The 13,843-nt window shown below is 41.9% G+C and overlaps 4 protein-coding genes and 1 pseudogene across 10 annotated transcripts in view; 2 read left to right on the plus strand and 3 right to left on the minus strand.

Annotated features, from left to right (window-relative positions):
* LOC104813344 (aspartic proteinase A3-like) overlaps nucleotides 1-3,234 on the minus strand; it is a 4,195-nt gene extending 961 nt beyond the window's left edge. Inside the window, exons 1-11 of one of the 6 annotated variants that reach the window (XM_010540911.1) lie at nucleotides 3,150-3,234; nucleotides 1,946-2,306; nucleotides 1,781-1,841; nucleotides 1,471-1,565; nucleotides 1,260-1,372; nucleotides 998-1,166; nucleotides 830-869; nucleotides 686-750; nucleotides 467-580; nucleotides 303-367; nucleotides 4-136 (exon numbers count right to left, since the gene is read on the minus strand). In XM_010540911.1, coding sequence (XP_010539213.1) covers nucleotides 4-136; nucleotides 303-367; nucleotides 467-580; nucleotides 686-750; nucleotides 830-869; nucleotides 998-1,166; nucleotides 1,260-1,372; nucleotides 1,471-1,565; nucleotides 1,781-1,841; nucleotides 1,946-2,296 — 1,206 coding nt within the window. In that variant the 5' untranslated portion in view covers nucleotides 2,297-2,306; nucleotides 3,150-3,234. The other 5 variants (XM_010540924.2, XM_010540916.2, XM_019201849.1 and 2 more) reach the window with 5 other exon arrangements.
* Nucleotides 3,235-4,205: 971 nt separating this feature from the next.
* Nucleotides 4,206-6,991, minus strand: LOC104813381 (annotated as a pseudogene).
* Nucleotide 6,992: 1 nt separating this feature from the next.
* LOC104824945 (heat shock 70 kDa protein, mitochondrial-like) lies at nucleotides 6,993-7,391 on the plus strand. The gene is made up of 2 exons (XM_010557147.1): nucleotides 6,993-7,004; nucleotides 7,092-7,391. Exons 1-2 carry the CDS (start codon nucleotides 6,993-6,995, stop codon nucleotides 7,389-7,391), a joined length of 312 nt encoding a protein of 103 aa, XP_010555449.1.
* A 570-nt stretch (nucleotides 7,392-7,961) lies between these two features.
* On the plus strand, nucleotides 7,962-8,917 carry LOC104813387. The gene is made up of 3 exons (XM_010540944.2): nucleotides 7,962-8,222; nucleotides 8,421-8,444; nucleotides 8,560-8,917. Exons 1-3 carry the CDS (start codon nucleotides 8,036-8,038, stop codon nucleotides 8,880-8,882), a joined length of 534 nt encoding a protein of 177 aa, XP_010539246.1. The 5' UTR covers nucleotides 7,962-8,035; the 3' UTR covers nucleotides 8,883-8,917.
* Nucleotides 8,918-9,052: 135 nt separating this feature from the next.
* LOC104813388 (calcium permeable stress-gated cation channel 1) lies at nucleotides 9,053-13,798 on the minus strand. 2 transcript variants are annotated; one of them, XM_010540946.1, is made up of 12 exons: nucleotides 13,512-13,798; nucleotides 12,620-12,976; nucleotides 12,038-12,196; nucleotides 11,793-11,928; nucleotides 11,587-11,688; nucleotides 11,287-11,406; nucleotides 11,114-11,194; nucleotides 10,692-11,032; nucleotides 10,338-10,583; nucleotides 9,928-10,252; nucleotides 9,578-9,811; nucleotides 9,053-9,487 (listed from the first exon to the last, which is right to left on the minus strand). In XM_010540946.1, the coding sequence occupies exons 2-12, from the start codon at nucleotides 12,931-12,933 to the stop codon at nucleotides 9,230-9,232; spliced, it is 2,316 nt and encodes a 771-aa protein (XP_010539248.1). In that variant the 5' UTR covers nucleotides 12,934-12,976; nucleotides 13,512-13,798; the 3' UTR covers nucleotides 9,053-9,229. The 2 variants fall into 2 exon arrangements, with proteins under 2 accessions (XP_010539248.1, XP_010539247.1); XM_010540945.2 differs by having other exon boundaries at nucleotides 12,620-12,983; nucleotides 13,512-13,797.
* Nucleotides 13,799-13,843: the final 45 nt, after the last annotated feature.

The following is a 13,843-nucleotide window of genomic DNA, read 5'->3' on the forward strand; positions in this document are numbered from 1 at the left end:
ACCCTCTTCCGTCTGGTTCCGTTTCAGCTCGTGCCGCATCCAGACAACCACCATCTCGCATGCAACACACATCAAGCCGTTCTCACCGCCGGACACTCTCTCCTCGTTCTTGTCCACGACCATCTCTATGTCCGGTCTGCACCAGAAACATCATTCAATTTCTCAGTCAGTGGCGAGTTCCTCTTCTGTTAAAACCCATCATTCAATTTCTTCGTTTTCTTACCAGTTTAAGCTGGTTTATATCCTATGCAAAACATTAGTCTGAGATATAGAATTGTCGGAAACGATATGTGGGTACTCACATAACACTGCGTGTGCGGTCGAAAAGGCAGAATCCCATCAGGAAGCAGACCTTCAATGGGTGAACCTGTAACCAAGTTCCTCATAAACAGTCACATTATGTTCGTCATGGATCTCTGTGTCGTGTAATTCCCTCGGGACAAAGTGTAAAAAAACCAGCGATCACCTGTGCCCGGAGCAGTTTCAGGATGGTTTTCCCGTAATGTTCAACGATCATCTTACACTCGTGGCTGGCGACTCCCTCTGCTCCGATCGCTTCATTGATCATCGTGATGACGCTCTATTTCAGTAATTTTTTTTTTGTTGTTGAAAGGTCAAGACTTCATACAGATGAAAAATAACATTTTCAAGAATTCTGAAGAACGAAAATGAAAGTCTTTCTTGCCGTTGGGCCCGTCAGCAGAGAAGTTCCGGAGTCAGCAATGGCGGAGCAACCTTCTTCACAGTAACCTGGATCGAAAAAAGGATGAGTTCGTTCTTTTCCTTCTTTGGTCATGAAAGTGCAGAAACCTGAAGCATCATCGCTTACCAGTTGGTTCGCCATCGATGAGGACATCGCCCATGTCAAACTGTCACACAGAGAAACGTATTTGCAAAGAACGTCGGAAAGAAATTGACCAGAGAAAAAGCGGCGAAGCAAATTCCATCGAGCAATGAACCGCAAAATGAAAGAGTAGAAAACAGAAGCTATACCGACCTGCCAGTAACCTTTCCGTGTCACGGGGACGAATGTGTGCTGCCCTTTAAAGTGTTTGGGATCAACGCCTCCAAAGACGATCTCACCACCTTCCTCGTCATCCGTGTCTCGGTTTAACCAGAACGAGAAAACCGGCTCCTTAACCAGTCCTTGTTTTACCATGTTATACCTGTACGCAACATTCAGTTCTTACTGTCGGAATTCAGCTTGTTTCGTCAAAGATTTCTAGCTCAAAACTCAGCAAGAACGAAGATGCATATACCAAACTGGAGTTGCATTTCCCACAGAAATCTCTTGGAACCCCAACCCGAGGATACCGTCAAACTTTGCCATCACGAATGTGATTCCCGGCTCGCTAGTCGCCTCTATGAATTCCTACTCATGCCCGAAATGTGTGTATGATTGCAAGAAACTACAGGGATTCAAGAACAGTGGATGTAGACGAAGTGGACGAATCAAGATTTATGGTTTACCTCGTTCTTGACAACCAAGTCTCCGATTGTAATGTCATCGTTGCTAAAGAAACCGGAAATAGCACCTGTCCCGTAACGGATCGAAGCAGGTTTTCCTGTAAATTTTAACGATCTAATGTCAGATCATCTGGAAACAAGATGAGCATAAATCATAACAAGGTCTTCATACACATCAATTGCTCAAAGAATCAATACAGAACACAACAGAACATCAAAGTTCAAGAATCAAATTGCCGAGGAGAAGTTCAACTGATACAACAAAAGTTTCATATCGATAGTTCCACGACAGCACGAGTGGAGAGAAACAAACCGTTCTTTCTGTACGTCTCTGACTCGCTGGACTTGAACTTCGAGTGGAAGAAACACGCAATCTAAAAATATAAAAAATGAAAAGTTATCACTCTCGATAATCCATTTCACGAGAAATTAGCGTTTCTATATATCATAAAGGCTTCACTGGAATCAAACCACATACCGAGAAGTAGCATTTAGAAGATGGTACCCATAGGTTTGAGCTACCAGTGTCAAAGATCACCTCAAACTTCTGAGGCGGGGTACCAACCGAAATTTCGCCATAGTATTGTGCATCCAAGTAGTTTTTGAGTGCAACAATATCGGCAGCTCCATTGCTCATTCGATAATCTCGGTGACGAGCTCCTGGAGCCAACAACCAGTTCTTCAAACCAACCCAGTTATTGCGGTCCAATTTGATCTTCTTCAATCCAATTCTCAGCATTCCATCATCGTTTTTCCCGGACGAGGCCAAGGACATAAACAAGAACGACACCAACAGAGGCAGCAGCAAAGATCGAAGAGAAGTTCCCATATTAACCTGTCTTAATCATTTACCAATCCTCATGTCGGGATAAGGATGTTAGATACGAGAAAGATTACAGCAGCAACCAGGAGATACAGATACCATTGATATAGCAATCTTACAGATTGTGTGAGTTAAATGTGTCATAAAGCTGAACTCTTTCAATAGAATGATATCTTAAAAAGAACATGAGGAAATCATTTCGCAAACAGATTTTGCGAAGAGCACGCAACAAGACAGGTTTGCGTTCTTCTGTCTGTTCCCGATCTTTACGCAACATGGGCTCAAACATGAAATAATCGTTTTGGAAAGATAATGTGGACACTGATTCTGATCAAAGAAATCTAACGCGCAGGATTTGATTAAACAAAACTTTAAAAAAAAAACATAAAGATTCGGGCTTCAAATTCATGTTCTATCATCTGAATTTTCCGGGAAAATTCTGGAGCGACCATACACACAGGTGATGATCCCCACATAGATACTTCAATGGGCTCAAGTTCATCCCTTTCTTTTACCTTTCTCCTACTCATACGACCAAAGCCCAGATTCCCATCTCCAAAACTTACTTCAAAATCAAACCCTAAAAAGGATCTAGCAAGTCGAAAAGCCAACAGTTTTTACTTCCAATAAGAAACTGCGACAAATGTTACAGTTTTTTTTTTTTGTTCAAAGCAGAAATGATCTCAAATCCGAAAGCCCAAAGCCAGGAAACGTCGCGAGGAACAGACAAAAGAGGGAAAAATCGATGCTTACATGCCATGAAATCAGAGAATATACCATCAAAAAACAGGGGAGAAAATGGCATCATTTAAAAAGCCATGAACTTTTTCCTCTTTTTTCTTCAAAAAAAAAAACTCACCTAAAAGGCTAAAACAATGTGGGTGTACGATTCTTGCGAAGTTGACGAGACAGAAGACGAAGGGATTTATTTATACGTAGAAGACAGAGACAACAGTGAACAAAGGCGCAATCTTAATCCTGTTTTGTTTGTTTAATATTATTTGATTATTTTAAGTATGAATAGAAAAAGTTTTAAAAAATTCGATCAATTGATAACACATCTGTTGGCCCGCAACTTCAAATTTTTCGGAATTTGCGATCTTTCAGATCAACAACGCCTTCGCCCCCATATTATAGATAATTTACATTTTGAGACCTGTACTTTAAGAATTTGCATCACATGCATCAGTTGTTTTTTATTTTTTGATAACCAGGATGGTTGTTCGACCCGACTACATCCACCCTAGGTTCGGGACCAGTCTTTATATATGGATCATTTTAGTTTAGAAATTATATTCCTCCCCACCACTGGAATCGAATCCAGTATCTTGAAGATAATCACCTCTCAGCCACCAACTGTTGGGTACATGCATCAGTTGTTAGAATCAGTTGCAAAATATTTTCCATTTTCCCCCTTGTTTTAAAATAATTAACTCGAAAACGCATTTTCATTTTCCATTTCTTTATTAATTTGCTTTGTCTATTTGTATTATTGGTTTATAAGTTGTCTTTTTGGTGCAAAAAGAAAATAAATCCCTAACGTATACTTGTGTCACAAGCAGCCCTTCACGTTGATGGACCTATACGTGCACAACAAAGCAAAGCCGTTTCAGGAAGAGTGCAACTTTTCACTTCCGCCCCTATATTACACCTTATTTTCGTTTCGATCCCCATAATTTGGGAATTTCAATCAAAGTTTCTCCTTCTTTGAATTTGTGCGAGATTGTACAGTTGTAGTGGTTCTTCATAAGAAACAAACTCAAGTAAGAAAAATATTTCATCCTAACCATATGCTTAGCATGTCCAAAATGGGGAAATAATGTGGCTTAAATGATTTCGGATACGATTTTTTTTTATAATCAGCTCTAGATTTGAAGTCTTTTATAATGTATAAAGCTTAAATTTTTTAAAGAGAGAGAGGAATGCTCATAGCATTTTTTGTTGCTCGCGTACCAAAAGCATATAAAAGTACGTAATTACAGAACAACAAATCTAAAAAAACATAGAGAAAGGACGGGGAAATATATAAACCGACACAAAGCTCTCATTCCATAATGTCACCTTTGCTCGTCGACGTAACGTTATTATTGCTACCGTTAATGATCGACGTGATGACCGCCGCGAGAGCAGCGGCCAAGTTGGGATCGGAGGCGATCGCCGGCAGCTGCAGACCGGAAAACTTGGACTGCTGGTTATTGTGATAATACATGGCCTGGCTCAAGCCCGATGGGTTCAACGCAGACGCAGCAGCCAAACCGGGGAGGCGTTGCACGAATTGCAGCAAAGGGTTGTTTGCGTTTGCGTTAGGGCTGTTGCCTGTGTTAGCTGAGTTGGTGGTGAGGTCTAGTGTGATGGTTGGGAAAGGTGCGGAGGCAGAGATAGTGGCCATGCTTGAGGAGCATGGCAAGATGGCTCGAGCCAGGAGGTTCGTGGGGTTCATGAGGCCTTCATGGCTCGGCATCGACCCTGATAGAAGCATGCTGGCGGCGGCTGTTGTGGTTGAGGCCATGGCCATTGCGGCTGGTGGAAGTGGATGGTTGTGATTACCTTCGTAGGTTGTAATGAGGATAGATCTGTCTTCTGCGCAACGCTGAACCTGTTGTATATGCCATTGTAATGTCCCAAACTTTTGATAATTAAAGACTTATCTATCTATATATATATATAATACGAGAGATTAGAATGAAAGGTAATCGTACTTGCTTGCGGACGGGGCAACCGATTGCCATGGTGCAGCGATAATAAGCTCGAGGGCATGGATTCCCTTTCGCCATTTTCTGACCGTATTTTCTCCATTGACATCCATCGCCCATCTACCATACAAATCTTTCTTGTATTAGTTCCCAAGAATTTACAAAAGATTCAAACTTTCTGCGTGGCATGCCAAGCCATAGGAATACCATAGGAGCTTCCGATCTGGCACGAACTGATACACGAGCTTTCCGCATAGTGGCTTCAGCTGCCGAGGACTGATCCATGTCGACGTTACCATTAATGACATTGGCGGTGGGGTTATTACGAGTGGGGACTTTGTTAGGGTTTCCCCAGCCGTTTGATTCGGATTCGGGGCTTTCTTCTCTCCCAATCAACCTCTTTCCGCCAGACGGAGAACCCGAACGCACCCTCGTCCTCTCCTCAGAAGACCCGTCGGTGTCGTGCTCAGACGATGGTCCAAGATCAATGAACCGCCTTGGCACCACGGGCGGCGGCTCCTGCCTGTTCCTGCTGCCGTCCGATTTTCCCTCCGAACCCTTGTTTCAATTTCGGCGTCAGTTGGATGTACCGTGCAAAAGCACAGCTCTTTGTGCATATGTCAAGCATACACATTCGTTTTCTATCCTATCCGTGTTTATATACACATACACAGTTACAATGTTTTTCGATCACCATATTTGGTATCAAACCTTGTCTCTTGAATAATCTACAAGACCCATGAAAAAAATGTCATCTTCACATAGATTATGCAAAATCTCAAACTTTCAAATCAAATTCGAAATATTCTTCAATTACTGGCGTTCGAAATTAATGGCCACGTGAAACCCTCAAAGTATGGTCTAATTAAGGCTTTTATATATAGAGAGTACACGTACGAGGAGATGGTCATGGGAGGAGTTACGATGTTCTTGCTGCCTCATGACAGCGACAAGTTGCATCTTCAAGGAGCTGTAATTGCTGCTTGCTTGGCTTAGCATTTCCCTTAGCCTTTTGTTCTCTGCGTTCATCTTCTGTACCTCTGCTTGCAACTGCACCATCTGCTCTTTCGTTTAATCCCCCGAACCAAACATCATAACTCTTTTCATTATATGCATATATATATATATATATATATATATATCCAAATTTATTGTAATACTCACTCAGCTACATATTATTAACGTCTCAAAAACGTGTAAATGATCGGTCAAAAGTGTGGTTACAGGTTTGAATATTCAACGATTTGGTTGTTAGCAATAAAGAGAAAAGTCCGTATCAATCAATTAATTAGTAAAATTACCTCAGACTTTGCGCGTTTCTCTTCCATATCCATCGACAGTCCATCGTCCACCGTTGATTCGTCGCTTCCCATATTTGCCGTCAGAAGATTTAATCCGATCTGTATATATACGCACATCGCATAATAAATTTTCTAGATCTCATACATACATACATACATACATACATACATACATACATACATACATACATACATACATACATACATACATACATACATACATACATACATACATACATACATACATACATACATACATACATATATTGACATAACTAATGCAAATAAGAAAGATCTCAAATTGGAAACAAAATTAAAAACAAAAAACAAGAAATCCACAAAAGTAAATAGAGAAAGCATACATTTACATCTCTGGATCGATCATCATCTTCGACCCGTGGAATCTCCATTTTAGCGTGAACCCTATTGTCGTCGTCATCGTCATCGTCGGCCATGTTATTACGTGAAACCCTATCTCTCTTCTCCGAGAAGAAGTCAACCTCGTCGACAGCCACAGGGTGTTCATCGGCGGGGGGAGTACGAAGGAGCTTGTCGCCTTAGTGAGAATGCCGCGTGGACCACCGAGACTCACCGGAAAACGGAGCATCTCCGGCCGGGTTGATCTTGTCGTTTTGATGATTATAGAAGGGGTGGTATTTGCAACCCTAGGAAAAGGAGGTGATTTGTCGGGCAAGAAAGTACGATCGGATGAAAGAAAAGGTAAAAAAAAAAACTTTCTCTATCGCCTTTATCTTTTGGAAGTCAGTTTACTTGTTCAAGTGTATTGGATCCCATCTTGTATTGCAGAATGAGAATGCGCAAAGAACTATCTCAGCGGTTGGTATTAACAGCGAGGGTGAGCTCCTTGTGGGAACCTCGGCCAAACGGTTTGAAGGCTCTCAGACAGAAATGGGGATGGAAATGGCCCCGTGCATTATTGTTCAGGATGCAAATGGGGATATTTGGGCCAAAGCAAACGGGCAAAAGTACTTTGCTAGCCAGATTGGAGCTTTTGCTATCTCGAAAATGAAAGAATTTGCTTCAGAGAAAGAGCTTAGACAGATCTTTGCCTTAGGAGCTTACAGAGAGGAACCGATCGGAGACTGAATTAAAATTTGTGGCCACTAGTGAAGAGAGAGATGGTGAAAAGTCTCTTACCGGACCAAATGCTTCGCCTATAAAACAGGTTTTTTTGACGTGGACTGAGATATCTGTAGTTTTAAGGCAATAATTATATTAATAATAATATCCATTTTGTTGGGCATAACATGCATACATACGTTCGTATATAAGATAAGTGTGTATATATATATATATGTAAGATTTTTCGAGAATTAATATCTGAGCGTGCTTTGATTCGAGCACACCATGTGTATTTCACTATTACAAGTTCAATGTCAAGGTTATTTCAGTTTTATATGTATATATATATATAATATAGTTTACCTAATACCATCAAATGCATTCGGCGTTTCCAAATCGCTGACCAACATAGAAAACGTAATATATCAAGGAAATGTGAATGTGGTTTGAATGAGCACGAGGCATGAGCGACGTGTCAGTCACTTGAGTGTATTAGAAAGCTAAAAATGGAATACTCTGTCTTGGGAAGAAGGTCTTCAAAGTGAGTTTAAAGATCCAATTTTTAGGCCAATATCAAGGAGATCAGTTACCAATTAGTTAACGGACATCACCACCTCCCTGTCTTCACCATTTTTAACAAATCAAAACAGAGAGAGAGAGAGAGAGAGATGAGTAGAAGGCAGAAGAAGACGGCGAAGATGGTGACAGGCATGATGGGACTGTGTATCATAGTGTATATCGCAGGACCGCCTGTGTATTGGCATCTCAACGAGAGCATCGCTCACTCTCTCCGTTCGTCTTGCCCTCCTTGTGTCTGCGACTGTTCTTCTCAGCCTCTTCTCTCCATCCCCGAGGGTACATACTTCCATCTTTCTTCGTCTCTTCCTATGTTTTGTTGTCGTCGTGATCGGTGTGATCTTTCTGGTGAAAAGATTCGGAATGGTTCTAGATTGTTGAAAGAGAAACTATCTTCTTCTCTTTGGATTGAATCAGACAGTCGAAAAGATCTCATCTTTCTCCATAGATCTGACGTCGTTTACGTTTCTTCTGCAGGTTTGAACAACCACTCTTTCTTGGGTAAACCTTTCTCTCCATCTGTAAAAGTCATGAGCTTCCATATAATATTTCATCATATACTTGAGAACCCATGGTGCAAATTTACGGAATCTGTAAGTTTCTATGATGATTTCAGATTGCATGAAGCATGACCTGGAAGTAAGCGAAGAGAGCGAGAGAAGTTTCACAGAGATGGTGGCTCAAGAACTGAAGCTGAGAGAGGCGCAGGCTCAAGAAGACGAGTGGCGAGCGGACAGAGCGTTGTTAGACGCTAAGAAAGCCGCGTCTCAGTACCAGAAAGAGGCAGATAAATGCAGTATGGGAATGGAGACATGCGAGGAGGCACGTGAGAAGGCGGAAGCAGCTCTCGACGAGCAGAAAAGGATGTCTTTCATGTGGGAGCTTCGAGCTCGGCAGAGAGGATGGAAAGACATTGCTGTCAACTCTGATGTTCTCTAGACATGGAACTAGGGTTTTTGTTTCAGGTTAGGTTTGACCCAGTTTTGCTCGAGCTCCAAAGAAAGAAAACAATTCAAGATTTCATGTGGATTTTTTTTGTCAGAACATCGTATAATGTTTGGTCTTCGCAAGTTACTTCAAGACATGTCTGAAACAGTCACACAGTCTCGAGGTTTAAGATTACACCAGTGTAAAAGGATGTTCTTTCAGAAAGACCACAGAAATTTGGAATTCAGACACACTGAAACCGTATCCCGTATCCTCTTACTCTATTTGTACAATACAAATAGCATAATATGTACATATTCATACGTGTATAAATATGTCACATTCTTGAAACTTTCTGCCTATAGCTCTTTACTGATTCCGAGCAGAGACGGTGAGTCCTCGCCGCTGATTCTGCTCGGGGCCGGAGTGTTCCTCCGCGATTGGCGTTTGGTCGGCACAGTGACTGCCTCGTCCTCCAATTTCCCGAACATGTCGTCAATATCATCGTCGTCTTCATCGCCTTTGAACACCGGATGGATGTATGCGTTCTGAAGGTAACCTTTCAGGTTCAGATTCGGCTCTCGTGCCCGTTCCAACGTATCTTTCATCATCGCCTCCTGAAAAAACCGACAAAAACATACGAAAGCATCACTCTTTCTGTTCCACGCCCGGACACAAAGGATAAGTGTTTAATGTTGCTCGCTAACCTGTAAGGGGTATTTGACAAAGGCAGGCTCGAAACGGCCTTTGCAGAAGCGGTGGAACCCAAGGGTAAGAACGGGCAGAGCGATGAGAAAAGGCGCCGACATGGCTGCATGTTTCGTCCCTAACAAGCCCAATAGAAGCAACTGAGAGATGATCAATGCAGCGATGATGCGTCCATGGACATCGGGCCAGAACGCTGCACCGCTCTCGTACTCTTGGTTATACACGTTTATGATCTGAGACGAGTTTCAGAGGAGAAAACACGATGTCTTAGAAGAACCCGAAAACAAAAACAAAAAACGTTTTTTTTTCACGGTAGAGGAAACTCATAATGGGTTATATCATATTTTACCTGATGGCGGTAGACAACATAAGCCAGGCCGAAAAAGATCAAGATGAAAGGAAGAAGCATGGGTGTAACAGATGCATAGACGAGACCGAGAAGGAAGTAGAGCTGAATACGAGGCTCGCCCGTGTTAAAGCCGATGCTTCCAGGATCCATGGCTTCCTCTCTGTCCTTTTCCGTCTTCACCAAGAACGTGTTTTTGAGGTGGAATATTATGAGAGGTTTCAGCATAAGTATCTCTCCGGCAATTCCTGCCCACCCATCCACCATTATGTACGTGATGAAGAACGTTGCTTTCATCGGTATGGCCACTCCAATGGTCTGGGGAATTCTGCGAAGATGAAGAGAAGTGTGAAAAATTTTGGTATCCAGAAAAAAACGAAACAACAATCCTTCCATAAGGATGGATGGCTTACTCGCTAGCGGATTGATGGATGAAAGAATTGAGCTGCTCGAACGCAGCTCCGGCTATGACACTTCCAAGAAAGACGTTCACCAAGTTGAAGATGTAGTATCTAGACGCGGACCGTCTCTCCAAGATCGATATAGCTGTAAAGCCTTCAAACTTGGACATGATCATCAGTATCGTCGGCAGAAATATGAGGAAAAGCTTCAGCACTATACCAGGTAAAAACCCTTGTATCACTGATTTTATAAATTTCCTACAGGAAAACCGCGAACAGCGCCAGGTGAGTCAAAAAGTACAGGAAAAAAAACCAACTGGCCAAGTTCTACCGGAGGGACGAAAGTTAAAAGAAGGAGTTACTCACTTCTCGATAATAACCTTCAAGAAAGGGGCCACCTTTTCGATACCCTCGATGGTAGCAAGAGATTGTACGAAAGTGATGGGAATCATGAAGAAAAAGGTGAGGAAGAAGAAGGCAACATGCATGATCAACCTCCTTATAGTCAGAGAAACGTAAGGCATTGCAAGATTCGGCCAGAACACATCACGTGGCTCGGGAGCCCACTCGGTTAACCATTCAGTCGGGTTTCTGGTCTGTTGGGTCTGAGCACAAACGGCTGCTGCCCATCGGGTCTTGAAGGAGACAAAAGCTGCCGGCATTATGGACTTGGGGTCATTCACCACCGTCTCTCTTTCTTCAGCAATCTAAAAACGAAGAAAGGTTAGCGAGACAGTCTATGATCATATGGCAAAGAAAACAGATACCGGAAACAGAGAAAAGTTTACTTCTTTTGACGTCTTCTCGATTTCAGCAGCGTAATGTTCGATGGCATCTACTTGTTGCCCCCACAGCCCGAGGAAGCCGAGCTGTTTGATCAACGATTGTCGCGAAAAGTATCACTAAACAGAAAAAGGGCAAGCAAACAAAGTCAGTTTTTCGAGCCTTTCATTTTCGGTACCTTCACCAAAGGTCTCTTTGTGTTGTTCCTAGAGTATCTGAGCTGGTAGTAATCAAGCCAATTCTGCAGCTTCTTCTTCTTTTTAACCAGATCTGCCAGCTTGTTTGCATTGCATACGACCTGCGTGAATTTTCAGAATCGTTAAAAAATTATAAACCCGAGAAGCATAACGTAATCCGCATACTTCAAACCGGGAAACCATAATCTCATCAATGTCTGTTTTCAGTCATTTCTTTCAGCTCATGAGTAACAAAAATCAACCAAAAAAAACTCACATAATTCTTCGCCAATGAAATTTACCTGATGTGTCAAGTAATGATCCGGATGATTGACCAGGAAAAAATGCTCCACCAGCTCAGTTATAGATTCATCGGGGTCGGGTGGTACATTCCTAACAAGCACCTACCGAAAATCCCAATCATATTAGACCGATGGCAGTAACTTTACACGCAAAACAAGTTGTTCACTAGCAAAGATCCAAGTGAGGGGGAAAAAACAGATCTTACGGTGAACTGGTCGGGCCGACGGCCTTCTGATGCAAGAAACTGGAGCCTCATGTTAGCAATTGTCTCGTATTCCTTCATCAACATGTAACAAGTCCAGAAGGTGAAGGCATAAGCCATTACAATATGAGTCCAAAACCTGGAAAAATATCAAGAAAAAGGCTTGAGGTCTGACCTGACAAAACTCTATAAACATGGGAGAAACATAAAAAATCGAAAATAGTAGAGAAAGTTCCGATCAAACTAACCTATCTGAACCCTCTGCAATATTTGAGATTGATAGTTTGTCAATGTCGCTCGAGGTCACATTTTTCAACTCTTTCGCCAGTTGTAACGTGTTGTTCGTCCAGTTGACTGGTACAAGAATCGCCCATGCGACCAAAGCTATTGGAGCAAAAATCTTAAGCCTGCATACAAAGAAACACCGGCTCTGTATCAAGAAAAGCCGACCCGATACAAAAATTACCGACAAACACTGTTGACAAAGACAATATATGAGTTGCTTCCCCATGTTTCTGCCGATCAACTGAAGCTACAATATCAGTCTATGTTTCAAGATTATATTCTACACAGATATATAACTTCAAACTCATTTACTTCAGGCTCTCCACTGAGAAGCAAGTAAATCAGTTCAACAAGTTTCGAGTTTCTGTCAAAGTCAGAAACTTTAGTTTTTTTTCCTATAACAGATGCTAAATATAGCATGTATGGCTATATATATATATATATATAGCCTTGCTCATGAACTAGACACTGAAACGGTGAAACCTCTAATTTTTCAAGATTGCAAAACCAGAAAGGAAAAAAACCCATAAAAGTAAAATCATTACCCGAGCCAGTAAATCCGGAGATAGACGACGGAATCCAAGCCAGCATGATCGATGAGCTCAGGCTCAGGCATCTTGAGAGCCTCAGGCATCCAGTTCAAGAACCTCAAGTATGATCTCAAGTCCAAGTTCACGAAACGGCTCACAAAGGCGCCGCCATGGGTAGGGCTGCTCCTTAGCCGTTTCAGGTACCATTTCGAGAAGTAAACTCTGTCGTTGAAGGGCTGAAGCCTCAGAATCGCGAATACTACGAAGAATATGAAGGCGGTGAGGATGTTTATCCCTGCTGAGACTCCGATATCCAGAAGTGTTGCCATTTATATATATATAAACTTCTTCCTCCGCAACTTGAAATCTGACCTGAAAGCTGATATGAAAGGCTGTTATACTATAAGACTACGCGAAGAACCAAGTCAAAATCTCTATAAAAACCAAGATCCTGGGGAGTTTCAGTTCTAAAGATTCGAGCTTTTGAACCATTTTCCATAACACCAAACCGGGTTCTTCATAGAATCCAAAAAAAAAAACGAATATATTTTTCTTGAATTATACAGAATATGAAACTAGAATAGGCTTCGCAACAAACCCAGAACACAAAGTTTCAAAATTTATCGGTACTCGAATCAATTGAACTCCACAGGCACAAAAACTACAAAATTCGGAGCAGAAAATTGGAAAAGAGAAAACAGAAGAAGAACAGAACCGTCAAAACAAATCAGGGAATAAAAAAGTTCCCTTTTTTGCTTGACATCCCAAGAAATTTCCAAAGCTACGACTCAATGTATCCCCATACAAAAGAACGAAATCCAGAGAGCTAAAGAGAAAAGAACGAAAATCATTATACTCAATTAGCAAAACATGAACAGCCAAGAGCAAAAAAAAAAAAAGAACTCACTTCTTGCAGAGGAGCGAATGGGCAATACAAAGACGGGGAAGAAATCGCAACAGAGAGTAACCCTAGAGACAGGGAGTGGAATTTGGCAAAGTGAGATTCGTCCGAAGCCAAAGCACTTTCCTTTTCTCCACCCTCGTGAGTGATTAAGTAACACGCAAGCCACGCAGAGAAAAAGGAAGGATTTTTGTTTTTCTGGGGATGTGAATTTGGTAAATGATAAGAGAAGCAGTAATGGAGACCGACGGGGGCAATCAAAGATCGAAAACTGACCCCAGATTACAGCATCGTTTCTGTCTGATTCGGATTCCGACACCGTAGCAATAACTACACGA

The sequence above is a fragment of the Tarenaya hassleriana genome, unplaced genomic scaffold (assembly GCF_000463585.1).
Source record: "Tarenaya hassleriana unplaced genomic scaffold, ASM46358v1 Cleome1, whole genome shotgun sequence".
NCBI classification, from domain to species: Eukaryota; Viridiplantae; Streptophyta; class Magnoliopsida; order Brassicales; family Cleomaceae; genus Tarenaya; species Tarenaya hassleriana.

Excerpts from the sequence above, each read along its gene's own strand:
- LOC104813387 (XM_010540944.2), top strand. The coding sequence starts at position 8,036 with ATGAGTAGAAGGCAGAAGAAGACGGCGAAGATGGTGACAGGCATGATG. Across the intron at positions 8,223-8,420 it reads TCTTCTCTCCATCCCCGAGG|GTTTGAACAACCACTCTTTC; the intron begins GTACATACTTCC and ends TTTCTTCTGCAG. Across the intron at positions 8,445-8,559 it reads GAACAACCACTCTTTCTTGG|ATTGCATGAAGCATGACCTG; the intron begins GTAAACCTTTCT and ends TGATGATTTCAG.
- LOC104813388 (XM_010540946.1), bottom strand. The coding sequence starts at position 12,933 with ATGGCAACACTTCTGGATATCGGAGTCTCAGCAGGGATAAACATCCTC. Across the intron at positions 11,407-11,586 it reads ATCATTACTTGACACATCAG|GTCGTATGCAATGCAAACAA; the intron begins GTAAATTTCATT and ends AAATTCACGCAG. Across the intron at positions 10,253-10,337 it reads ATCCATCAATCCGCTAGCGA|AATTCCCCAGACCATTGGAG; the intron begins GTAAGCCATCCA and ends TCATCTTCGCAG.